The sequence below is a fragment of the Tigriopus californicus genome, chromosome 1 (assembly GCF_007210705.1).
Source record: "Tigriopus californicus strain San Diego chromosome 1, Tcal_SD_v2.1, whole genome shotgun sequence".
Lineage (NCBI taxonomy): Eukaryota > Metazoa > Arthropoda > Copepoda > Harpacticoida > Harpacticidae > Tigriopus > Tigriopus californicus.
Window position 1 is genome coordinate 3016321 of NC_081440.1, and position 27489 is coordinate 3043809.

At 39.8% G+C, this 27489-nt stretch overlaps 4 protein-coding genes across 4 annotated transcripts; 1 reads left to right on the forward strand and 3 right to left on the reverse strand.

Annotated features, from left to right (window-relative positions):
* Nucleotides 1-885: 885 nt before the first annotated feature.
* On the reverse strand, nucleotides 886-2297 carry LOC131883471 (uncharacterized). The gene is made up of 2 exons (XM_059230956.1): nucleotides 2161-2297; nucleotides 886-2041 (listed from the first exon to the last, which is right to left on the reverse strand). Exons 1-2 carry the CDS (start codon nucleotides 2170-2172, stop codon nucleotides 1361-1363), a joined length of 693 nt encoding a protein of 230 aa, XP_059086939.1. The 5' UTR covers nucleotides 2173-2297; the 3' UTR covers nucleotides 886-1360.
* A 6054-nt stretch (nucleotides 2298-8351) lies between these two features.
* On the reverse strand, nucleotides 8352-15231 carry LOC131876821 (uncharacterized). Its single transcript, XM_059222359.1, has 2 exons — nucleotides 15169-15231; nucleotides 8352-8947 (listed from the first exon to the last, which is right to left on the reverse strand). The coding sequence occupies exons 1-2, from the start codon at nucleotides 15199-15201 to the stop codon at nucleotides 8540-8542; spliced, it is 441 nt and encodes a 146-aa protein (XP_059078342.1). The 5' UTR covers nucleotides 15202-15231; the 3' UTR covers nucleotides 8352-8539.
* On the forward strand, nucleotides 13717-24013 carry LOC131893625 (uncharacterized). Its single transcript, XM_059243758.1, has 4 exons — nucleotides 13717-14012; nucleotides 21404-21628; nucleotides 22877-23006; nucleotides 23213-24013. Exons 2-4 carry the CDS (start codon nucleotides 21511-21513, stop codon nucleotides 23469-23471), a joined length of 507 nt encoding a protein of 168 aa, XP_059099741.1. The 5' UTR covers nucleotides 13717-14012; nucleotides 21404-21510; the 3' UTR covers nucleotides 23472-24013.
* On the reverse strand, nucleotides 23972-25204 carry LOC131893544 (retinol dehydrogenase 12-like). The gene has a single exon (XM_059243637.1). It carries the CDS (start codon nucleotides 25098-25100, stop codon nucleotides 24090-24092), a length of 1011 nt encoding a protein of 336 aa, XP_059099620.1. The 5' UTR covers nucleotides 25101-25204; the 3' UTR covers nucleotides 23972-24089.
* Between the last annotated feature and the right edge of the window lie 2285 nt (nucleotides 25205-27489).

Consider the following 27489-nt stretch of genomic DNA (forward strand, 5'->3'; position numbering starts at 1 on the left):
TTTCATTTGGGCCTTCTATTAAGCCTTTAAAAGAAATAAAGCTTATCCTAGATCAATGGCTCAACAAATGGGACAATTTAATTTACTATAGCTAATGTTTTCATGAATTTCTTATTGAATTATTGTAACGCTCTACTAGCAAATACAGTAAAGTAAACATTGCTACTTACTTTTAGATGCTTCGGTGTTTTCATGAAAGATAAACAAATCACACTTGAGTGTTAACTTAAGATTCTTTTCCCAATTATATTGAAACTCGTGCCAATTCCTTGCCTACTTATTTTCGTAAAGCTAAAAATCATTGCACAGTGCGCGAACTCAATTATTTTGCTTAATTTATCTGTGAGTCTGTGAGAACAATCGTTTTCGATTCGACGACAAGAAATCCAGTTGATATTCTTTCTTCATGAAGAACCGTTCTTCAGAGACAGACAAAATCTCAAGGACTTCAGGTTTTTGCATGGTTACATCACCTGACCAATAGAATTGGTATTAACCTGCCTGGCCTGCGTGCATTCCCGGGAACTAACTTATCGACTAACTGATGATGATGCCTGATGGATTGCCGTTGCCCTGACGTTGCTTGTGGTTAGTACTGTACACGTATAGCTACATCTGAAGACATGGATTGCATAGGCTGTGGTCGTGTTATGCACTTGACATTTCCAAATTATGGGAGGCAACCAACCATTAGATCCATTTTTTGAAATTGCAGCCTGTCTTCAGGACATTTGAAATAAGGTTGTGGTCTTAGTATTTTTTCTTGGTTTTATTTTGTTTTTGCGGGTTTTGTGTTTTATGAAAAGTTTACACATTATCATCAGCATATGAAGGTATGGAAGTAGTAAAAATCTCATTCACATTCACAACACATAAAACCAGATATGGAGGTATCAAAAATTATCTTGTGTATTCTAGTTGACATCAATTGCAATAAGGTCCTTAACTTAAAACAAAAAGTTTGAATTTTTCATTTACTTTTCCTCTAAAATCATTCAGAAAGTAATGCCCTTCGTTTCGAACGAAAGTTAGGATGGATTGATAGCAGTGTGTGTGTATGTACTGTTTTTGCGTGACTTTACGGCATTGCTCGCTAAGAAACAATTGCACATTTTGTTTGTTTGTTTTGTTAAAGGACGGCTGAAGGATCTTATTTAAGGATGGTATTGTCAAGAAACCTTCTCCTGTTTGAGATTTGAAAATTGAAAGTAATGTCAACTCGAACCACAAGAGAAGGCCATCAGAGTCTCAAAACATGGCTGTCTTGAGACCGAGAGGCTCCTTCTGCGACACAGTCAACAATTCTCTTTAGTTGTAAGCACTTTTTTTAGAAACAAGCCGGGGTGGTAGGGAGGTCCATTTAGTGCGTTTTGGCGGCGATGGGCTCACCACCATAAGCCAGAGCGTAGGCACCTTGGTTCAAGTTGACGAGACCGGCACCAGCATAGCCTTGAGCGTAGGCACCCTGGTAAGCGTGACCGGCGTAGGCCACAGCGGGCTGAGCCACGAGGTTGGTGTGGTGGCGTTGAACCACGGGGGCAGTTTGCTGCACATTCACGATGGGCTCACCGCGAACGGGGGTGGGCACATGGACGGCATAGGGCTTGGCCACATGGTAGGGGACGGGCACCTCCTTGATTTGCTCACGGATGACGGGAGCATCATAAGGGACCTCGACGCGGGTCTCATAAGGTGCGGGCTCGTTGACCACATGAGTCTCGGTGATGGACTTGACCAAGGGAGCGTTCACTTGGGTGGTTCCCTTCAAGGCAGTGGGCACGGCAATGGGGAGCACGGGGGTGGGAGGCTTGATGATCTCAGCAGAGTACCCGCTGACGTAGGTGGATTCGCCGAGGTGAACCTGCTTGGACACGACGGGAGCACCTTGGTGGATGGTGGTCACGGGGGCACCTCGGACCTCGGAGGTCTTGTAAGGGGCGGGCACGGAAACGGGCACGGCAGCGGGGTGAGCCACTAAACCGGCTTGGTTGTAAGTGGGTGCAGCATAAGCCGAGGCGGCAAACACGGTGCTCAAGACGATCTGCGGGTGGAGGTTAGGAATTAAGCTTCCATTTACAAATAATCAGGAGTGTTTTGCCGTTTGATTAACTGGACTTTGATATGAGGCTGTTGACCTTCAACTTAGGTCAAGGGACTTACCATGGGGTTCATGTTGAATCACTTAGTGTATCTCCGTCTGGTGTTACAACTAAAGGTAATTTGTGACTGTGGCGCCTTCTCCAACTCTCCAATGGCTTTTATACACATCTCGTTTGAGTGGTGGTACGTACCTTCAGCGGGCAGTCCTTTTGGTAATCGCTCCCAAATATCAGGCAACACCTAGGCCCACCCGAAATTCCCATCCATACACGAGGGGGGTTGTGGAAGCGCTCCGTGGACGGACGACGTTACCTTCCATGTACGTAATCGTCACGCCTTCCACCATTGTGACGCCAACAATAACGCAGGTCGCCTGGTTATTCAATGTGAACCAATATGCAGTGGAAGTAGACACATCTCATGCAATGTGGACACGAGGCATCATTCTTGGCTGGCCTGAAAACCACTATCCTCACGGTACTGCTTAAGGGCCTGACCGAGCCTCGGTCATCCAAATAGGACACATTTTTTTCGAAAGAAAACCTCAATTCGTGTCCTTCAACGAAATCAATAGATTATGGCTTATGCATAGTTTTAAATTCGAAGATTTTGAGAATGGAATCGATAAAATTCGACCAAGAGCTGTCGCTTCTGCAATAACACTTTTTGAACATTTTGTAAAGAATATTGTCGTGTCTGAACATTGTGCGGGATATGTGCATTCGCTGCATCTTTTGAGGTTTGCTTATTGTGATCATTTTATGTCATCGCAAACAGTGTTGACATACATATGTTGATGTATATTTGCGATCTTCTGGAACTCGTTGGTGCTACTTAGGGCCCACTCTTTGTCCACTAGATATTGCTTAACCTTGTGTTAAAGAATAGATTGCGATTTTTTGTAATTGTTGGAGACAGTGCAGGTTTCCGGAACGTGAAATCTAGACAAATGTTAATACAAAATATTTTCCGTTTATAGGAATTGTCAGTAGTAAGGACGTGATTCATATTTATTTTAAACTATCTCATAAAATCTTGACATTTCTTAAAATCAGTGAATCAAAAAGGAACAAGTTTGTTTGAAGGTGACATATTCATATATCGTTCGTAAAAGTAATAAATCGCAAGCAAACTTTTAAATGCCTACATCAATTTGTTTTTGTATCCTACTTTTGCGTGGGCCAGTACGCGAGTTTGATAATACTAAACAAATTACAAAGACAAAGACAAAGATGACACCTGAAGTTGATTTGAGGGTTTGGAAATTATTTCATAATTTTTGGGTGGGTTCGTTCTAACCCACAAAAACCAATTAGACCAAAGCATAAATTCAATGCTGAAAAGTGCCCCAGCTTCCTCGAGGTACGGAAAAATAATGGTTTACACCTCAGAGCGAAGTAAAGTATTCTGGGATTTAACCTCGAGTTTGATTGGGCAAAGCCAAATATTATGCATTTGAAATGTAAAGCATAATATTCCATGCTTGATGTCAATTGCCACAGTTTCCTCAAAAAATATTAGAATCCAATTTCTGTGGGCTTCAATTCTACCACTGTTTGCAGCGCGTATAAGGACATCGGGAGCTGTATGTACTCGTAGAACTAATAAATGGCTTTTCCTTTCCCTGATTTGGAAAAGAGAGGTTTTCTTTTGCGTGCTAACTTTAGCTAGTATTTTTTGCAATTTTAGTATTAGTTACCAATTAGTTGTTTGAGAAGTCGTTGATTCTTGACATAAAATAAAAGTAAAAAGAAACCTTCCATCCGACAGCGGACTCAAGTCAAAGAAAAAGACTCATCTTGTTTTACTGAGCTAAACAAGGCTAATGCAATCATCTTTCAAGGGCTGGTTTCTTACACGACCAATTCATGATGGGGTAGAGCCCGTTTCTGACGAAAAAAAAAAACATTTTTTGGATGAGTCCGTACTCGAGTCCTTGCGAAAATACTCCGGTTATTTTCTCCAAATTCGGCTAAAAGCCTCGAGTGCACTCAGCCTCGAGTCCGGACTCGCCCCAGCACTAGTAATCATGGCATTTAAAGACATTTGCTGGAGCCAAAGTGTCGGGGACTTGTCACATTCTTTGAGAAGGTGGACGGCAATGCAAAAACTAATCAGAGCCTTCTGGACAAGCCACAATTTGGCTATCAACAGAATGTAAGAAATAGGGCTGTCCCAAACATGCAAAATTTTGTTTTTGAATGACATTTTTTCGTAAATGGAGTGATTATCAACACAACCAATCAAACTTATGTCTCTTCAGCTTTCAGAAACAAAGTGCTCCAAATACTTCACTTTTTCAGCACATGGTCAAAGTATCTGCTGAAAGAAAGACTTATTTCAATTCCTATGCTATGCCGTGGAGTACCTGGGTATACTTACTTGTAATCATGACCAGGGACGGCTACCCGTTAGCTCAGCTATCCCTGTCATGACACAGTTGATCCACAACTTAGGCTCAAGTGTTTGCCATGACGCAAGCTGCTTTTGTTCAAAGCACACACAGCACTAAGAGTTTATTTAATAACCTAGCATGCTTTAAAGTTTTTTATCTTTGGCCGGATGACACACTTTAAGTAAGAAATAAAGTATTTTGTAATCATGCAGTAGTGTAAAGTATTTTTTAAAGGGTTAGCCATTTAAATCTGACTCCAAATTGAAGCTCCATAACTCGTCGTTGTTTCGTCAAAGGTGAAAATAATAATTTTAGGGAAGTAAGTTATACTCTCTGAAAGCTTAATATCAAAAATGACGGCTCCAGCCTTATTTTCTTTCACAGAATCCTTGGACGAATATACAGTTTTAATAGGATAGGCTCAAAAGATCAGTTTTTTTTGTTCTTTGTACCCTTTTGCACCCAAGCGCTATTTTTCGAATCTGTAGGGATATGTTAAACGCAAAAATGACATCGCTTTTTCAACCAACAATTTAACTTCTGTGTCAAAGTTAGCTTAAAGATTTATCGTTTCTAGCACTATTCTTTGTTTTTTTGCGTAACAGCTCCGCTTATTTTGACACTTTTGTAATAGAATAGGATCACTGGATCAGTTTGTTTGGATTTTTGTACCCCTTTGCGCCCAAAGACCATCTTTTGAGTAAGTAGGGATGTGTCAAACGTCAAAATAACACCACTTTTTCAACCAACAATTGAACTTCAAAGCAAGTGTAAAGTTGTATCTTTTTACCGTTTCTAGTACTCTCCTTTGTTCTTTTTGTTCAATAGCTCTGCTTATTTTGACACTATTGTAATTGACACATCCCTACGTAAGACAAAAGGGGGCATTCAAGTGCAAAGGGGTAAACAACGACCCTCGTGAACATGTCCTATTTGAAGACGCGCTGAAAATGAAGTTATACAATATACAATTGGCCTCTTCCTTTACAAGGTCAGAAATCTCGGAAGTTTCCTTTTCAGCGTCACTTCAAATTGAGCAATAAAACTTACTATTTTCCCTAGAATTACCATTTTCACCTTTGACGAACCAATCCAAAGAGACCTATAACTAGAGGAGTGGACATCAGCAGAGCCAGGCCGAATGTTCTTTTTGTCACAGCTCTTTGATCGATGCAAAAATAGAAACAGGCAGTAAGATACTGGTATTTGAGACCAGACTACACATCTTTTATTTTATTCATAATTACCTATTCTTAAAACTCTAAACTTTTTACAACATAAACCAGACAATTTCAATATTTTCATTGAAAGTACAATAACTCAAAATTTTGTCAAAAACAAGATATTTTTTCTTGTTTCAAATTGTACTGTAGTATCCCTTGTGGCTTTTGGGGAGCGGAAATATCATTATCACAAAGAGGTCTAGCTTCGCCAATGAGATATGATCTTGAAAGGTTAGGTGATTTCTTTTTTCCGCAGAGAGATGAAATATTGTCACAGGGCCGGTTAAGCACTCTTAGGATGCTTGGACTAGCTTGACCTGTTACAAGTATTTTTTCATTTTTAAGCACTACCGTGGCCTTGTTTTAGCATTTATTACTTGCCTGAAAAACATATGAGCGTCAAGTACGATAAACTAGTTAAATTGGCGGAACTGATTATCAGAGTGAGTTTGGCTTTACCGTTGCAATAGTACGAGCCACAGAGGAGCCAGCCAGTAGATTTAATGACGGAAACTTAAGAAGCAGATATTCGGCTCATGGGTGATTAATTTATATTTTTTGAATGAAACCTGTTCTCAAGAGTTTATTCTTTGATTCAAACCTGACATTTATGATACAGGCCATGGTCGTGTTTTAAAAAAAATGAAAAAAAATACATGTAACGGCTCAATGTAGTTCAAGCTGCCAGGAGTGCCCGAACGGCCCTGTGACACTAGTTTATCTCCCCGCGGTAAGTAATAAATGGAATCGACTAACCTTAAAAGCTCATTCCTCATTGCCATGTTCAATCCAATCACAAGTTATGGAGCTTTAAAGTGGCGACAGATTTGAGTGGCCCATTGATTTCTCACATGGTAAAGGAAGAGGCCAATTGTTAGTCTAAAAAAAAGTTTGGGCAGGAGACGAAGGCAAAGATAGCCGTCGTGGGTCCCAACAGAAAGTCCGCAATTCAGTCTTCATTGCTGCAGTAAGGGCAAACATTAATCTGATTGCTGCCGAAGTGCTCGAGAAATTACTAGTGAATTTGGAGTTTCCAATGGAACAATACTTGCGGCTCTAACTGACGGTGTAGGTCTGGTTAGAGGGCTAGTCAGAGAAGAGTCACTCCAACAAAGCCACTTAAGGCATTGATTTGAACATATTTTGGTAGTTGGGTGGCAAGGTGTCGGGCTGATTGACTTCCCTTGCGTTAATCACTTTCAATCAAAGCAGACGAACAAGCCCTTTAGGTCTGGTGAAGAACAGATTAGATTAGCCTAGAGGGCTAGTCAGAGAAACGACACTCATGAGATTTCTGAGATTTTTTTGGCTCCCTTGCAGCTGCCTGGTGTGTGCGATGGGGATCGGCTTTGAACACATTTAGTTACGTGATTCTCAAAATCAAGTTCCGAATTCAGGGAGCCGGTGAGTTGATGGCTCGTTTGTCTGCGTTGGTAGAAACTGAGTAACGCAAGAGAAGTCGATCAGCCCGACACCTTGCCACCCAACTACCAAAATATGTTCAAATCAATGCCTCAATTGGCTTGGTTGGAGTGACTCTTCTCTGACAAGCCCTCTAGATTAGCCCTCTAGATTAGCCCTCTAGATTAGCCCTCTAGGTTAGCCCTCTAGATTAGCCCTCTAGATTAGCCCTCTAGATTAGCCCTCTAGGTTAGATTGATGTCAAGGCTACTAACAATGTTCATAAAGTGGAAAGGGTGAAAATTTCAACATAAGTTGGATTTTAAGCTCCGTTAAACACCATTATCACTATGGGCCTAGAATTGCCTTCATTTGTCAGCCCCCGAGACCAAATCAATGTCAAGGCACCATTTGGAAAAGAACGCAAGGCTTCCCCCAAAAGTCATGGTTTACTTATTCTTATCTTGTTTCCAAAAGTCAAACCATTTAAAATGAATATTTCTGCAATATTTATTTTTGCGGATACCTCGACGGAGAAGGGCCAAAAAAGTGCTCAAGTTAGGGTCGGAGGGGTTAACCTCGCCCGGCCAGCGAAGCTTGCCATCACATCGTCCAATTCATTTCCGATAAACAGTGTCATAGTCCGTATCAGATTGGGTCTTTGTCTATGGATGTGGTTAGCGTCTAAAAGTTTCCGTGAGAAAGGTCGGGAAGGAGAATCGAACCGAGGACATTTCTCACGCACGGAAAGTGCGCTGACCACTACACCACGTCTCTTCCCCTCAGGTTCATGATCACGAGGGACTTTTTGTCTATATATCGTTACTCTTGGTCTTACGGCCTACTCTCCTGACTTGGCTTTACCGGACTCCTTCCTCTTCCTCCTTATCAAGAATAAGTTGGTCGCAAAGTCCACAGCCAATGTGGAAGAATGTTCCGATGAGGTAGGGAAAGAATAGGATGGGGAAGTCAGGGGTGTCCCCGAAACAGCCTTCAGAGCGGCCTTCAAGAGCCTTCTGGTTCGACAATCGAGGTGTCACCTATTAAATGAAGATTATATTATGTATAGCTCTTTAAAGCATCTAAATAAGTGGCGTGATTTATAAATTATCGAGTCATTCTCATTTTGTTCCGACCTCCCCTCGGACTAAGTACATAGGTGTTCTTCGATGCAATAAACTGTGAGTCTGCAACCATCATTCCAAATTTTGAAAGAATTAGCCACGAACAAGTCAAACGCCATTACGGTATAATTCAATAAAGAGAAATCGGCCAAATCAGTCCTATATTTGCAAGCTAACTCACGAAGCACCATTTGAAGTGTAGAGCGTAAAGCATATTTCGGGTGATGTAGGAAACCTATATAAAGCAACACAAAATCTGGGCGCCAAGTTCGAATTATTTTTCTGACGTGACCATTTTAGTTCACAATGGGCTCGCCATTGTAGTTCACGATGGGCTCACCATTGTAGTTCACGATGGGCTCGCCACTATAGTTCACGATGGGCTCACCATTGTAGTTCACGATGGGCTCGCCACTAAAGTTCACGATGGGCTCACCATTGTAGTTCACGATGGGCTCGCCTTTGTAGTTCACGATGGGCTCGCCATTGTAGTTTGCCATGGGCTTGAGTTGGTGGGCTCGAAATTGTTTCAGGTTGGCGTTAGAGGTCAAGGGAATTGGGCCTCTAAAGTCGGTCGCAAATATTGGGCTACTAATGGCATGAGCTCTTCTAAGCTGACCGACGTTTACGATGGGCTCACCTGGACCAGGCCTTGGGGCAGCATGAATTGAGGTAGTAAGGCCCAAAAAGGCGCTCAATAAGATCTGTAATAGCAATAAGATAAGAGATTGTGGATTAGAATCTGTTTTTAAAAGCATTTAGTTCTACAATAAGTTGGAGGCTTTGTTTATGGGGCGGTAGTTTTTCACGTTGCCGCAATGAGCTATTTTTTAATGTCAATTGGGGTATGTAGTAGTGTTATTCCTCATGTAGGTTAAGACGGCTTATGGCATGCTAATGCATCATGTTCTCGCATTTGGCATAGGTACGGTATATGCTCTCTCGATATGTTCGAGGTTACGTACATATGCCCCTACATCCGTTTGATAAACAGTTTGGAGTTGCAATCAGCTTACTTAGTCTGTGTTGCTCTCTGCATGTCCATAACAGTACTGGGCCGTTCATCAAAACATTGATTCTATGTTTAGGGCCTTGAAAGTCAGTATTCGCAATCATGGTCCCCTTCTTTGGAGTCTTGTGGTAGCCCTGGCTCTATAACATATTCTCGAAGTCATGCGTCGTGCAGTAGCTGAATAATATTTTATGATTGAATTACAAACGGGTCATTGCGACTTGAACCAAAACTCCAGGTCCTGTCCCTTGAAAAAATGCCCACAGTAGCTATTTTAATGCATTAAATTGTGAGAATTACTTCTCTTTATGCTGAAAATTCAATCCCAATCGACGTAAAAAATTCTTTGAGTGAGGTATCCCAAATATAACGGCTTAGGCTGTCAATAAAGTAATGGCCGCATTTTTTCTACTTTTTGTTTTTGGGGTGCTTGGGTCGGAGTAGGTCTCTAGGTCGGAGGGGTGAACCTCGCCGTATAAAGTTCCGATGGGCAGTATCGTAGCCCGTATCAGATTGGTACTCCGTCTGTGGGTGTGGTTAGCGTCTAAAAGTGTCCTTGAGAATGGTCGGGGAGGAGTTTTGAACCGGGGACTTCTTGCATATTAGGAAACTGCGCTAATCACTCCTTCACGTCACCTCCCTAAATTAAGTAGGGTCTTTAAGGGATTGAGTCACCACATTAGGAGAAACGAATTGATTGGTTCACATGATTTCATTTTAACAACTGTTTCTAAGATGCATTTGGCCAAAACAGTTACACAAATTGTTCTTTCCCATTTCAAAAACAATGGAGAAGTAAGTATCTTGGAGCGATGATGCACTGGTTACATGTTTTTGAATCTATAAATGCAAGGTATTTTTGGCATAACTTTGGTTTTGTAACATGTTCATTACGAGTACAATAATCTTGCTTTCAATTGAGAAAGTTTGCCGGAATTCATTGGACTTTAGTGTGATGTTGAGTTCGTTCCCGTTTGCGATAATGATCCGGATGTTGGTTTTAGAAACCTTCTAAAATCAAGGCACTCTAATGTCAGCCAGTATAACAAACAGATAAAAAGCAGCATTTATTTTATTTGACGTCCAATCGCAGTTGGAAACTTTGTTGACAACAAGTTGGGGGGTTCTATTGCTTGATTCCCTCTGCTTTGTTAACTTTAACTCTAGATCATGTTGGTTATAGAGGTTAGTTGGAGATCCTATTTAAGTTGGTCTCTAAATTATCTTCAAATGTCATGTGATAATCTCCCCGTTTTGCGGCAACTAAAGTAGGCGTTTTATTGAGTTATTTTTATACCGAACTAACCATTACTTCTATTCGGCCCAAGGGTAGCAAATAATAGCTGCTTTTTAGCCGATTTATAGTTCAGAGGTCGTATTTAGTTACAAAGACTAAATCATTTTTCACAACGGTTCTAAGACAGTTAAATGTGAGCTGTTTTCAAGGTACTTAATCCAACAAAGAACGAACTTGATCTTGAACCAATATGCCAACATATTTTATCGAGCTACGTAGTTATCTTAAGATAACGAATGCATGAAATGATACAGCATCTTATTCAACTACTCAACTCTTCTCTATACAACTGTCAACCGCCCATTGGACGATGCTTAAACCCAATGGAAAAATATTTGCATTTGAAATGCCAGGTGGTTCACGACGCTTCCACTCTTGTCTTTCTTAATCTATGTAGCGCAGGTCATTGTTCCAAAAAACTAATGCACACGTTCCACCAATGACCTTTAACAAAGATGTCCCATGAATGCCTTCGTTCAGAACCTCGTCTCGAGTTGTCTGATCTGTCGTTGTGGACAATAGCGAGGACATAATTGCTGGTTTATGACCTTCAGGGCCTTCATTTTAGTCCCCGTTCTAGGCAAAGGAGAGAGCACTATTGCAGACCTTAATTGTTTCTTATTGCATGTTAGTATGGACGGGCGACAACGTTGTTGAGGAAAATAACCATAGTGTCGATGTGAAGAGATGTTTGGACCATTTTCACACGAGTGGTACACTAAAAGACAATTGATGGTTTCGGGGTCGTGCAATTGCCGATCCTAATGCTAAGATTACGTTTTGTCTCATAGTTTAAAATTCAAATCGTACTTTTGATCGTGAACACAGGACAATACGAAATAGGGGGAAAAACCACCCAGTCAAATCAACTGTTCAACAAAATATAGGAGGTCAGTATAATATCTAATGCTTGCTTAATCTTTATTATACATCGTTTGCGTCCGTTTTCAACATTTGTTCATCAAGAGACATTTCAATTTGAAATACTCTTCTCATCACGACGGTCAAAAGGCCTTATCCAGTTTCGAGAAAAATACTTGCTTCCATCTTTTCGGATTCAGTTTTCTATCTCACAAAATCATGAGGAGCACGTTTGATCTGATTGACGAACTGAATTCTGGCCCAAATTTAATTCTCGTTTGCCAAAATATCACCAAGATTTGTTTGGACATTTCATACAATTTTCAAATGGCTTTTTAACCACTGTGCCAGTCGTCACACTGGTGAGATGAAAGGGGTAAGCTGATCATCCAAGAATCCAGCTGAAGTGTCTGAATGAGGTATGTACATCCTGTATATGGACACAATTTGATGTTTAAGAAAATTTGAAGGATGAATTTTTAGCTTGGCCTGAATTCATAAGAATAGTTTTACAGTCTCATGGCACGTTTAACATTGCCAATCAAAAACCCTACCGTTTTTTGCGGACTTCCTTACCGCTACTGGGATTGGAATCCCAGCAGTTCAAGACGAGAAATTTATTTATTTTAATTAACTTTTATTTACATATAATATTTGATCGACCAACGAATGAGAGTCGGCTGATCTGGCTAACCCTTGAATAAAAGGTGGATCAACGCTTACATACGCCCTACGAATATTCTTTTAACTAGCCTTGATTCTCGAGGGCTTGAAGGTGCTCTTAAAACACACATTAAACCTCGACTGGCGGTCACTACAATTGACCCTAAATCTTGGGTTGGGACAAAGCACGTGAATGCTTTTGAAAACGTAGTTTTAGATACATTTCGTTTAGTAGAAGTCCTCATTTTCAAGAGAGAAAATCTTGACTAGTACAGGTATGCATTGAAAAGAATAAACGCTTGTACGTGAAGTCAATAAGCAATATTTAGATCTACGTCCAGGGTATAAATAAAACCTGACACAAAGCGTCATAAGATTAAAGTAGGATGCTCTGGCAATCAAATAATCTGAGATGATTGATTTACCAATATTGGTGTTTTGGATTTTATGGCGTGCTTGGATTCAATGTTGGGAAGCAGGGCATGCAGTATTATTACACGGTCTCAAAATACTGCGCAAGCTCATCCAAAACAATTGTTCTTAAGCGGCGACTCATTGCTCACATTGATTAAAGCCAATGCCTCTCTCAATTCTCGAAACATGTGGGATGTCTGAACAATTTCCGTCTCCCCTTCAGAAAGTTCTGTTTCGTCAAAACAGCTGTTTTAGTTGCGTCGCATTTTTTCTTCAAACATGAAAAGATTCTTTTCTATTCAATCATTGTACAAATATTTACTATCAAGGTTCGAGAATGCATCGAGCAAAGTCAGCAAATCTTTAAAAAATCCCCTTAGCCGCTCTTATAAAAGCTCTGACCGTGTCAAAGTATATATGAATAGAAGGGAGGAGATAATCGAATTTGATTTGATGAAAGGAAGAACGGAAAAATTTCGAAAATGAATCAACAAGCACTGGACTAAAAATTCGGAGTCTTTTGCGAGCATAAACGGAAAAATATTTGGGCAATTATGGATAGTACATTTTACGACCTTTTTTAAATATTTTGAAATCACATTGTGATGAAATTATCAATATTAATAAATCAGCATTTAATTTCTTTTATCCATGGTGAGTGCAAGTCTAGTAGAAAGATGCTGTCTGGGCCTGCAAAAGATGAGACTAACAACTTGGATACATGACAGATGTTTTGATACTTTCAGACTCTTTAGGGTTCATTTCTTTGGTTTGTAAACCCCATTTCTTAACCTCTTACTTGGACCAATTAGATTCTACGACCAAACAATTTTTTTACTGCGATTGGTTGAAATAGTCTTGAAGTTGTTCAGTGTGATTTTGTTACTTAAGGTTGGTTCAAAGTTCCTAACCACCCAAGAAAAAGTTAGCCATGGTTTGACAGATAGTTCCAAATCCTCTCGTCGACTGATGAACCTGCGATGTGTCACAAAAGGGCCATTCGGGTTGTTTATTGTCCTTAGTGTGTGTACGTGTGTATGTGTGTAACTCAGTTCATTACAAGCACTATTTGCATAGCCCAACCATTATCATAGTTAATCTGACGGTGACTTCATTCGATGGCGGCAGCCTTAACTGACACTTGTTCCCTTTTGAAGGCTCTCTTATCGGTTGGAAAAGGCGAGAGGAAACCATCACACCACATCCTGAACTTCGTGGAACACGAGCTTTTGTGAGCCTTCAATGGGCCTTGGCCTCGCCATGCGAGGTTCCTGCCTAATCAGAGGACCGACCGATCCTTCAAGATACCCTTCGGACGATGGGAGCATACATACTACTCTGTACTCTAGGCTAGCTTGGTGAGGCAGTCAAGTGATCCCGCCATTCATCTTCGACGCTCCTGGGTCCGTATCAATTGGACATGGACATATAAAAGGCTCTATAGAATGCGAGGAGACCACAATCTTAATTACCCAGGACACGGACCCTGTCAAGCTCTAGTTGAAATTCGTCTTTGAAACAGGTAAGAACACACCTTGGTGATTGTGTTTGCTCATGTGATGTGACTTTTTACTCAGACCACTACTGGATCATTAAGAAGTCATTCCTTGAAGGTGCTTGTATGTGGTGTTTTCGAACTTGGAGTTTAAAAAATATGAGTATAGAATCGAGAATGAACAAAAGGATTAAAACCGTCAAGAACTGACATTTAGAGCTGCAAAACAAGCATACGATTTGACAAAGTTGGGTTGCAATTCTTGCTTTTAAAATCATTGCATCTTGATCTGAAAGTAGAGCAACGAATAAAACCGGGAATTTTTAGTCCAAATCCGGAAATGAGAACTCTAAACCCCGGTTGGTAAACACTTCACGGATAATCTACTTTGATACCATTTTTCAAGGCTACATACAATTTCGTCAAGATTATTTTCAGCTGCTAGTATTATGGTTCGACGATTAGATACAATATAAAAAAAAGTTTATATCTCTTGGGTACCCCAATAAAACATTTGATTTGTGTTCATGGGGCAACTTGGCTGATGAATAACTGACCACTGATTGTACGTTTTTCACTTAATCAAATCTTGCAGTTCATAATTTCTAACTTCTTGCACTAATAGGGACATTGAAGTAGCAGCTGGGAGAGCACTGGGGCACTTCAAAACAAAAGAGGGACCCTGAACCCTAAATGGGACAACATATATGTAAAACTGAACAGATTGTAAAAACTATTGTGATCCAATGAGAAAAATAATCTCGCAATAAAGACTTAATTGTTCTAGGGAGCTAGACAAATGTTTAAAAAAAAAAAAAAAAGATACAAGTCTCAATAGTAGAGAAAAAAACATTTCAAAGGTTTCGAAAAGTCTATTGTAAGAATTCTAAAATATTAAATATAAGTCGAAAGATAGTTTTTTTGTGCTAAAATTGCATTTAATGCATGTTCAAGAGTAAAACTGGGACAGCCTATTAAAATACAATGCTAGATGAACCATTCCTGTAATGGGAACAAGAACGGAAACTCTAATTCAGTCCTTTAACAAAGAACTATTAGGCCTCAAAAGTACGAGTGAGCTCTCAAAATTTGAAGATGACGTCATCTTCCTTTCCTGCTTCAATGTCCCAATAGGAATATGGATATACCGTGCAAGATACGTTCAGAATCGACAGAAACTTACCAAGATATTCATGTTAGATCCACAGGTGTACATGCGCTATCACAACTAACGACAGGAATGTCCTTCGACTTATCCTTGCACGTGATCTTTATAACAAAGTTCGATGCGCTTATGTACCGGGTGGCCACGAATTCGAGTTCGATTTTTCATGCACCTATCCCATCTCGGTATTCTATGAACGTGATTTAGCCGTTTAAAAAAAGTTAGGGCCATGGAATTTTAAGAAGGGGAGGGGTTAAATATTGACGAAAGATATCGCTCGTGGCCACCCGGTAATGTTCTAGAGATGCTCTTTATTAAGAGCCCTGTTCAGCATAAACGAGCAAAACGTAGCATCCATGATTGAACTTTCTCTTGCTAAGCAAGATTTGATGGCAAACAAGAATTTTGAGACACAATTTCATCGAACGACACCAATTTGAAAAAAACAAGTATGATTGATGAGAAGTAAACAAAAATCTGTGAAAAAGGAAAGCGAAATGTTTTGTAACTGAGCTAAGAGAACCCATGTTGTAATAAACAGGAATGCTTTGCTTCTTAGACTTTCCTTATAATATCAATTAGAGATTTGACACAAAGAGGATACAATCAGCACCTCCCAAAAGCACAACTCAATTATATCCCTTATATAAGCATTTTCAAGAACTCATTACTAGATGAATGCGAAAAAAGAATGAGGATCTTCAGGGTAACGCAACGTCGCCTTGGTCATGAACCACTGGAGTATGGACGGGGATGGTAAGGTTGAAAATTAGCAACTCCAATTCGAGTCAATGAATTAAATTCTTCTTCAAATAAGGCTGGCCCCAGATCCCTGCAATTGCGTATTTCAAATGTCAGCTCAATCAAACGACTGGGTCCAAAGTTATGCCCTCTCAAAGTGCAGTACATAACAGAGCACAGAATGAATGACTTAGCCCTCTCCTGCTAATCAATTACCACAAGAGGGCTAGTTCGTTCATTCATTGAAGAGCTTTGTAGTGCCTTTTGAGACGGCATAACTTTTGATCCAGTCGCTCGATCGAGCTGAAAATTGAAATGAGTAATTGTTGTAGCCTGGGATCATTGTCATTTAAAGAAGAACATAATGCGTTAACTCAATCGCGAAAAGCTAATTCCCAAACCAAGCGTCCCCGTCCATATTCCAGTTGTTCATGCCTTGGTACACAATCCGAATCTCCATCCCAATACCGAGTACTTCATATCGCAATGCTTATGTACAAAATCGAATGACAATTGCCTTTGAAATTTAGCTGGTTCTTACACATCAAAATTTTATGTGGTATCGTGTATGGTAAACATTAAAACGTGGGATTGGATAACCTAATATATACTATATTTACTTGCATTAGCCAAGAAGAAAAGCTATTGCCAGGTAGTGACTTGGGAAACTTGATTTAGATCATGATTGGTTAAAAACCTTGTTCCACACAATTGGCAACTTTTTAAGCTTTAGATTGCTGTTTACCATCTCCCTGTGTTTGCAAGGATATGGCAATGTTGGTGTATAAATTTGGTCTTTTCCCCCGAATGCAAGTTAAAACATGCGTTGAAGCCACGTCGCGTTTCATTCATCCATGAGAGGTATGCATATCTTTGTGTGACCTGATTCTTCCTTGAATGTGAAGCTAATCAAGGCATCCATTCTCATCCTTGTCGTAGCTTGAAGACAATATTATCAAATAGCACTCGGTATGTACGATACACTACTTCTACGGTACTACTTTACTAACTAGTGCTGTGCATACCAATAAAAGGGATGTTGGTCCAAAAATAGCCAAGTTGGTTGATTCGCAGGAATTGAATGGGACATACCATCAAAGATCATCCATGCCATGGATGAAGGATCATTGTACCAAAGGCTGCAGACATTGGAGCGCGAGAATCTTGCCCTTTCATTTGTGGGCCTGAATTCAATTTCCCAAGAGGGCTATTTTGTAAGCAGCACCACGATTCCGGAAGATGCTTTCATGTTGGAAACGAATTAATGCAGAAATTAAGCAAGCATTGAAAATTAAGCTCACAGTATATTGCTGAATACCTACTTGATTTGGTAGGGTGATTAATTCAAACTTGGTGGTGAATCATATGCGCTTTCAATTACTGGTACTATCATGATTCGGAAGGTGGGCACGACTTCGATGATGTCCTTATCAGTGGTGACCGGATTTGAAATTGATGAATTTTAATAGGATATCTTTAGTTGTTAAAAATCTAGGGAAAATTGCAGAATAAATAAATCCCTTCTTTTTCTTCATGAAAAAATGAATAAAATGAAATGAAAATAAAAAAAAATATGCTTTCGTATTTAACAGTGTATGATTGATTCTGTTATTCTGTGAAAGATAACTGGGCTGAAGCAACCAGTTTTGGATAACTAAACTCGCAAAGAGTATCACTTACTTCCTTAAAATTACCAATTTTACCTTTGACAAACCAAGCAGGGATTATGGAGCTTCAATCTGGCGACAGATTTAAATGGCCCATCCTGTATAAGGAATAATTTTGAAGATTTCATTATTTTCTTACCCTCGACGGCAAAAAGAAGCCAGCAATTACAGGGGTGGCACAAAGTTCGTGGGTACACAAAATTCAAAATGTCTCTAGAGATGGGTATCATTAGACTTCTTCGACAAAACTGTTTGATCTATTTCCCGCCTATTCAACGGGCTCAAGCACTCCTTCAGGTCCATAATGAGTAAATGTCACACTAAAGGTTGGGATTTGGAATTAGGAAAGGGATTAAGACGAAGAAAGACAGAAATGTAAACATCAAATCATGTACGGTTTTGCTATCAAAGACAAGCCCTTTGCAAGCAAAATATGATATATGTATTCTGAAAGAATATTTCAAAACTCAAGCTTAGTAAGCTCGGAAAGAAGATTTATAATTGCTGAGTTGTCTGATGTATCCAAGGTGACACAGTTCCCTAGAGGATGTTAGTTCCAATCTTGCCTTTGGAAGACATCCTTATAAAAGGGGAGATGTGGTGCAGTGATTAGAGAAGTTTTCTTTGATGTGAGAGGTCGCTGGTTTGATTCTCCTCACAGATCTTTGCCATGGAGACTTCTGTTCCATAATTTAACTAAAATCAAGAGAAAAATTGAAGCCTTTGACAACTGGAAGTTGTGGTGTTTGCTAAAAGTCCTGATTTCTTTATGATTTTATTTCGGTGATTGGAAGAGATGCCCTGGTTGATTGCACTGGCTTTTATTTCCACAAATTGCCCTTAAAATGTCCATTGGTGGAAAGATTTAGGGAGTGCCAGATTTGACTTTTTTCTCCAAACATTGTCGAAAAATGCCTTATGTCTGTCTATTGCCTGGTGCTTTTGGTGGTGGCATGTAGCACAATTGTAAACAAGAACATTTTCCGGCAAAGATGAAATGGTCCTCCATATTTAAGTCAACTAGAAATGGGTAGAACCACAAAACTATGGCACCAGGTTTCATAACGGTCTGAGACCAACGTGTGGTTGTAGTGGAGACTCGCTCGCATTATTGGAGTCAGCAATCTTAACTTTAAATTTGAAAGCAGGCTATAGTAGATGAACGACAAATTGACCTGCTCTTTCAAGCAACAAGGGCTTTACAGTTGCGGTGTAGTACCCAATGCACTTCCTTCTACATAGATGAATTTTTCGGTAATTTTTCGAAAAACTGAAAAAGGGGCCCTTTTTCCGTTTTGTTTTTTTGTTTTGTAATTTTCAAAAAAAAAAGTCTAGGTATCATAGTAAAAGTATTTTTCTTTTAAAACTATAGAAAATTTCATTTAGAAGGAAACTTTTTTTTTTGTTGATATTCTCTGTGACCACTTATTGCATGTTAAATCTTTTGGAAACGTCTGGGAACAACATCAACAAGGGCACGGACTGTCTCAATTGAGATGTCCTCCAATGCTGACATCACAACAGACGTACGTTTTGACCTTAGTCAATCCTTCTTTAGCCAATCATTGGATGTTCCAAGCTCGTGATAACGTCCCATTGTATTTGTAACAAAAAAAATGAAAGACGCCACAAAATGCTTTATGACCCCCATGATTTCATACTTGGATTTGCCCTGTTTGTAAAGTCCTACAATCAGTTTTCCACGTGCTTTATAATCCATCTTTTTCAGAATGTCTCACAACTTCAAAGTAAGCAAGGCTAGTTTATGCTGCAATGAATTGGAGACCCAAGAAAGTGACTGGAAATTTGAATCCGTGATTTCTAATTGACTAACGCCACCTTTGCCCTCCAACTTTGTGGCACTCCTGTAGTTCGGCAGTTACGTGCTTTTTTGCTTTTTTAGCACGGCTATGGCCAGAATCATGAAAATATTCATAGTTTTGAATCAAAACAGGGGCTTAGGTGCACATTTTATCCCAAAAATTATCAACAACTTGGCTGAAAAAAATATGTGCTTCGAGAACTTCAAATTCGTTAAATCGACGGATTCGGTTTCTGATTTGAGTCTCTAATTTGAGTTAAGTTTTGCTGATGGAGATGGTACCAGCCAGAGACGATCAGGTCTGTTGATTTAACGACTTTAAGCTTGAACTGCAGAGATTCGGCTGACGGCCAAGTGATTAATAGGTTTTGAATGAAATGTGTACGTATGTGGTTTTTTGTTTTGATTCAAAGCCATTAATATTTATTGATAACCCACTCACACATCAAAAGATTAAAAGAGTGTAGGGTATTGTAAAAGAGTCAAGGGTAAAAATCAAATCAACGAAAAAGACAAGGTCGAGATCGAGATCGAGATAACTATGACAGCAAGTGTGAACATCAAGGGCGCAAGTTATTCCTAACTGCCAAAACTAGCCTCAGTCGCCTTTGACTGACCAAACGGCTCATGAAACTCTTTTTTCAGCTGATGGTGAGAAAAGAATGGAACCACCTAAACCTTCAAAATCATTTGTATTTGAGTTTGTAGAAAGAGGCCCTGAAAAAGCGATTGAATGGGGTATTAGATCGTAAAATGTCAGTTGCACAAAAATCATCCCGGCAAGCAATAAACCTAATACCCCATGAGTTGGAAACCCTAATTCACCACCTTCTTCATAGTGTTACTATTACGTATTGCTATTAATGTAATGAAATTCAATTGATATTGGATTTTTTGAGGGTTTTCATTCCTTCGAGGTAGCATTCGTGATCTTCAAAAATACTGGAAATGAGTCACAGGGCATTCGGACCCTAAAAAGCAATGATGCCTTGCCCATTGGGCATCATCATCAGCGACTTTATCAAAAAACGGCTCAGAAGAAAGAAAACACCAAGGGTTTGTTTGCATTAAATTCTGAACCTAATAGTAAAAGAGTTGACATTTTTTTGACGCATTATGTAAACTCAGGAGTATTTGGAGGAGTTCCAACAATGTTCAACTGATTTTTTTTGCTTGTGAGGGTAGTAACGAAGTAACTGAGGTACATAGACAAAAAAAGGTGCTGAAAAATGTAACAAAACCTGGATCCAAGAAACAAGCTTCGGAGTGGGGCTGAGCATCTATGAATATAGGAAGCTCAGATTTAAACCAAATGTCTCAAAAATATGTCATGCACGACTTAGTCTCACTTCTAGTTCATTTTTCGTACATTCAAGTCTCCTAAACGGTGCATTGTTTCACATTTATCAACCCTTCTTGGTGATGACAACCTTGATGCCAAAGCTTTGTATATCTTGAGAATGGCAACAATCAACCCAATTTGCACTTTTATAACAAATGCTCCTTAAAGCTCAAGCCGATAAAACTCGAAAGGTGCCATTTCATTTGAAACCTTCATAACAATGCTTGCTTCCTTTACAAGACAAATTGAACAAACAAAAATCGGACAATTTTGAAGAGTTCTCTCCTCGCCTGAAATTTAAACTTTGTTACAAGTATTGCGATTTCTGACCGCCTCGATTCAGTTTTCTGCTTGCGACATCCTAGGAAGACATCAAAGTGAAGCTTGGTCACATTTGCCATTGACCCTTAAATTGATTTGATTGTTCCTCAAATGATGTGCCAAGAACACCTTGAATGGCCTTAGTTGAACCTTGTACGGTACCAAACTCTTGACCTCGAGTTACCGTTTTTGTTACTTGTGTGAGATAATTGGAATGCTCCTGAAATGTATCAATTCCAGCCCAGATGTGATCTCTATTGAAATTAATTCAGCTCAAGCATTCACTTTCTATACGCCCCTGAAGCAAACTAAGGGTATCTCTAGTTAAATGAAGTTTTTAACTGACAAACATCTTTCCAGAATTCGAGCCCAACAAGTGTCCAAAGAAGCCTACCAACAGTCTACGAATTCCTAATCAATTCAAGAACCAAGGTTTCAGTACACCATTTGGAACTCTTGGTTGAGGGATGTCCATGAGAGGTCGTGGTCAATTAAGCCAATTTGAGGTCCTCTTCTCATTGTTTTTCATTGTCATCGCCATCATAGCATTGGAATGTAATGCATCAACGGTTTATTTCCCTGAAAGTAAGCATTGTTTAATAAGTTAAGCACTTAACAATAAGTGCCAATAAATACCACCTTGTCCTAGGTCAGGTTTGTCAAGGGGTCCAGATAAACCAAATTACTAGATTGCTTAAAAGAGAACTATCTGTGACATGTCGGAAACATGTGCTGTTTGATGTTAACTCATGTGATCCCAAAGCAAAAGTGAACGAAACATAAGTTCTAAAAAGTACTTGCTTTAAATCTACAAATGCTTCTGTGATTCATCCTGAAAAAGAAATGTTACTAATCAGTTACTAGTCCAAGAGCAAGACAACATCGTGTGTTAGCAATTCGCTCCAAACGTCACTTTTGTAACGGGTCTTCAGAACAGGGAGATGCTCGTTGCCTTCGCCTCCAAAACTCTCATAGAAAAATCCTGAAGTATTGCCAATTTTGATAGACGTTTCAAATATTGAAGAAATTGCGCCTTAAAACTATGGTCCAATAAAGACAACTTTTTTGACTCATTCGCCATTCCTTTCCAATCTTTAAATGGCACTTTTTAACGAAACATTTAAGAGTATAAAATCACATTGAACGTAAGTGGTGTAATGGCATTGTTGATAAAACCTTTATCTTCCTCTCAAATATGAGTACAGGGTGCGCCAGAGCTTCCCGACCACCAATATTAAGCAGAAGCTCTTGCTTGCAATTGATAATCGAGATGTTCTGGGGAACCCTGTTAAAATGAGAGGCTTGATGCCATAACAACAAGTATTGTTGTGCACGTTCGTAAGCACATTCTACATATTTTCGGTACAAAGTAAGAAATGGGGCCAACAATCTCATGTCATTTTATTCACCGCGTGTTGAAGTCAGAATGAGAACTGACAATGCATGAATCTAGTTCGTTTTGAAAACTACTTCGTGGCATTCCATATTTTTAAGGTACTTGCTTATTCATTGGCACCGAAAATGAGGCGAATTAATTCAGTTTCAAATTTAAGTCAATTCCAGTAAGATTTCTTCTTTCATTTACCTTGTTTATTGTTTTAGAAATTGATCTATCAGGAGGTCTGTAATTTCAACAATTTCAACTTAACATTCATAATTGCAGCCAAACAAACCATCCATGTTTGGATTGGTTGTTCCCAAACTTAAAAATCCCCCAAAACAACATTGAATAAACAATAATAAGCACACCTTGTCAATTCGTGTTGCCTCGAAGAAAAAGGGCCATCGTTCGTTGAACATCAGCCTCTTCTTATTCCATTGCTTCTTGTTTAGAACGAGTCCCAGGGGGGAACTACAACGACTGCCTGGACTCGAACGGAATGGAACGCCAACTTCGAAGCGATGGGCTCAACTCATACCTCTTTGGTCTGGCCAGGTGTATCACATCAGTGGGGAGACCCAGGTAAAGAAAGTGGTTCAAACCATTTCCTCGTTCCCCCAGCTCCACGTACAGTGATGTCATTCCATTTTTGGGAACATGATCCTCTGGAGGGAAATGAGGAATGTGGGGACCGCCCGTGGATCTCTGGCTTTACTCCTTAATGGAGGGCAAATCCCAGTTTGTAACTCTTTTAAGCCCTAATGCATGATGATGGGATTAAATTCCAGGTTTGGGAAGCGCTCAGGAAGCCCTTCCAGAAAGGGTCTCCTCCCGTCTAAAAGTGCGATGATGAAAAGCTTGTACCAACTGGAACCGTCCCAAGAGACCAACCCGAACAATCTGCATCCCTTGGAGAGACAGATTTCGACGTGGTCCAATGATTGGCTCCCATTAGACGAAGAACTTGCTCGGCTCATTTGGAACACTCAAGACTACTCAGAGCGATCCAAACGACAAGATGAGATCACGTTTGAAGAAGCCCAGTAATATCCCCTCTTGTTGTGGCTTTATTAACGGTCTGTGTGCTTAGTAAAGAAGTCCACCCCCAACCCACTCCCCGCCTCACCACGCCCACTAGGACGGAATGACGCCCTTCGAGTCAATATATTGTTGTGGTTGTTCTCAGCTCAAGATTTCCTTTGTATCATCTTTTTCCTCACTTTTCTATGTCTTTCAATCAAGCTTTGGTTGTTCAAAGATCTCTTCAGATTTTTTCTATGAGCCACGATGAAGCACTTTTTAGTGATGGCTTCTGTTGATCTAGGTTTGGCTGGACTTACATCAACCCAAGTCAAGAGAAGAAACGTCCCTTGGCTTAATTGTATACTTTCATGCGCATTCACTCATACATCAACCACAATCCCTTTTCCCAATCCAATGAATGAACTTGACCTGTTCTTGAGGCTCATACTCTAATTGATACTTCGACATAATTCCACCAATTCCTGTTTGATTGTCACGTTGAAACCATGGAAGTACTCAGAAGCAACTCTGCTTGTTATTTAATAAAGCTCATAGATATACATCCATACATCCTCTCTAACCAGTACATTGTACATATTGTGACATGGGTCTGGGGCTTAAAGACATGACAAAGTTTCAGCCTTATAGATATGACCTGATGAGATCATCGGAAAGCCTCCAAAGCTCTTGACCCTCCGACGCCATGGCGTCCAATTTTTTGTTTTCTTTCAAAGCCAGTTGGCAATCGGCATAATAAGCTCCATTCGTCAATTGGCCTTTGTCCTCAACCACGGCATGAACAATATTTTGCGCCCCCCGGGAGGCACTCCGCATGAACAAAAAGGCAAAGGGCAGAATTAGGAGCTTCTTGAGCCAAGAGCCTCCTCGGAACAAATCCGTATAACACCACCCTGGAGACACTGAATAGACGCCAACACGATCAGGAACGATCTGAGCCAGAGCCTTGGCAAACAATGAATTCATTAATTTAGAATCATTGTAACCCGGAGAGTCATATTTCTTCCGCTCTGTTGGGTCCAAAACCCGGCCCTCATAAATTATTTTTCTGTTGGAGCAATCCAATTGACCACGGTTCATCAGAGCCGATGAGACCATGACCACCCGCCCATCCTCCGATTGCTTCAAGTTCTCCATAAGACTTCGAGCCAAGAGGTAATGGCCCAAATGGTTCACCCCAAAGTGGATCTCATAACCATCCTGAGTCCGGCAACCCTGTTCCATAGGGAACCACACCCCAGCATTGCACACCAAGCAATCAATCTTGGGAAATTGGGCTTGTAGCTCTTGAGCGAATTTTTGCACCGACTCCAAATTGGCCAAATCCAAGGGCATAAAGTGAAGGTCTTCGTTTCTCGTGGCGCTCCGGATTCTTCGCAAAGCCTCGGAGCCTTTGGTCTCACTTCGGCACGCCAGGATGACAGTGGCCTTGGCTTTGGCCAGCTGAAGACAGACATGGTAGCCCAATCCGGTGTTGGCACCAGTCACTACGATGACACGCCCTTGCAAGTCCTGGTCGATCTTGAAATAGCCCCATTTGGAAGATCGAAATTTCCGCAGACCAAAGAGGGATGTCATGGCGATTCCAGCCCAAAGAGCCGGATAAAACCAGGCACTTCCGTCGTGAACAGACATTTGCGTCTTACGAGATTTCAAGTCTTTGTTAGGAGGATGAAAAAAAGACAAGGGTGTAGTCGGTTTAGGGCAGTCAGCAATCCTTGTTGGGTTTTGAGTAGAAAATTGTGTAAGGAAATCGAGGTTGCGTAGATAAGGAGGGCATTTACTTGACTTGAATCTCTTAAAGTATCAATGTCAAGCTAGATTGAGCCAAATTGTGAAAGAACTATTTGCATTCAGATATTGTCGATGAAACTTGTCAAATTTGCTGTTTTGGTCGTTTTGATCGAAAAATGAAATAAACAAGGTTTGGAGAGTTAAGGGACGAGTTGCGTTGGATGACTTGGACTTTTGACCACCATCTTATCACCTGACACTTCGGAAGCTCAATTCATAAGCTGGAACAACTCAACTTCAGTTTGAAAGGGGAATTCAATTTCAGTTTAACATGACATTACCTTACAGATGATGGGTAGATTTGTTGACTATATCTTGATTTAGGCAAACACTGATAAACAGAGGCAAACGAGGGAACAGTAAAATGTCCAAAACAAAGCTTTCCTTGATGTCATTGATCCAACGAAATTTACCTAGAAGAAATGATTGAAAAGTGATTGTCATTTTAATTGATATATCTTAATTAAATCTGTTTAAATGCGCTCGATCAAATGCATGATTAACAAGAAATACTGTTTGTGCACTGTCTCCGTGTTCACCCTTCACTTTTTCCATGTGGGTTGAACCAATTCCAGTCATCGTTGTTGTAATACCATGTTCAAGGCAGCTATTTTAGTCTTCTGAATATTTTACTAATCTATTTTGTTAATGTACCTTGTATGTGATTGCAAAACCTCAAAAAAATTGCATTTTCGGCCTAAGTTGGGAAAAATATGAAAAAAAGTTAAGAAAATGTGAAAAAGTTGTGAAAATGCTCAAACGAGGTGCAGCAAAGAAAAAAGTTGTTAATATGCAAAAAAAAAAAGGTTTTATACTTTGTCAAAAAGTTAGTTCATAGCTCATTTTAGCCTCTTTGCTGCATTTTTTCTTGTTACAAAATGATAGGCACTCAATTGCATTTCAATGTTTTGCATTGAGTTTCTTCATTTCGTTTACAGAGATGTTAATATGCCAATCTTGAGCCTTCTTTTAATTAGCGTCTTTTCTTGATCTATGTTTGGCGTTGGCTTGTCTCAAACTTGGCACCGACTTATGATTTAGTTTCTCTTTTGAGGGTGCACCACGAACATGTTTGTAAATTTTGTAATGTTCACCGTCGTATACTTCAATGTTATGAAGGTACGTTTTTTACGCTGAATGGAAACCGCGTTTGACTAAAGCATTTGGCATTTTGGCTAAGGATTTGCTCGTATGATCCGTGGTGGTTTAACAAATGAGACTTTATTGCTTGCAATGTTTGACTTTAACGCTCACATAGGTAATTGGTTCTCTTCTAGACCCTAGCGATATTGCCGATAGCGCTTTTGTTAAGTAGATAATTTCGATTTTTGGTTGGATCAAGCCAAGAATACCTGTTATAGGTCAAAGGTCTCTCTGATCAAACCCATGATGAGAGGTAGAGCTCAACAGCAGCTCCCTTTTTGTGTAGACTTTCCCAATCAGAAAACTGGGAGTTGAATTTGATATTTCAACTTGTTGGTAGATCAATAAATGTACCAAGTTTAGGAGCTGAGAATTAGGCAAATCGTAATCTTTCATTTTCATGATATCGGGGATTACATTCCTTGATGCATTGCAAACTAAAGGATAAAATTACAGAAATCTTTTGGATGCTGCACAGAAGTAAATGAAAAAAGTCCCCAACAGGGAAGAACAAGTTAAGAAGAAAACTGTTAAGAACTCAGATGACGAAACGGCATTGTGTTCTAGCATGTAAATAAGAAGCAAGTTGAAAAAGGGTAGAAGAAAATGGCTTAGAAAAGTTGTTCAATGGGAAATTTGACCCTAAACTTTTTTCGTCAAAAAAGGTCATAAAAAGTGTTTTGGTTGGTTTAACTTTTTTTCGAAGTCTAATGATTATAGACTATTGTTACACATTTTACGCATTGACTAGACCAAGAATGGCAACAATTAGAAAAAATATTTTCAGGGGCTCGAGGATATATGAGATATTTTGTATTTTAGAAGTACTCGAGGTTTCCAATAAGCCTGAGGGCTTTTTTTCATGGTGAGCACAATGATTGTAAATTTTATATTGAGCAGGGCATCATAACTGGAAGCTCCAAGCCCTATGCCTAACTCAGAGGTACGAGCTTTAAGAATAGGCCTGAGGTGTTCATTGTCTTTAGTTATTCTATTTGGGCAAGCAATTAGTAATTACTCTCACATTAAGTACATTGGAAAAAATAACTATTTTTTCCCTGTAAATCCTGTACATTGACGAGGCACA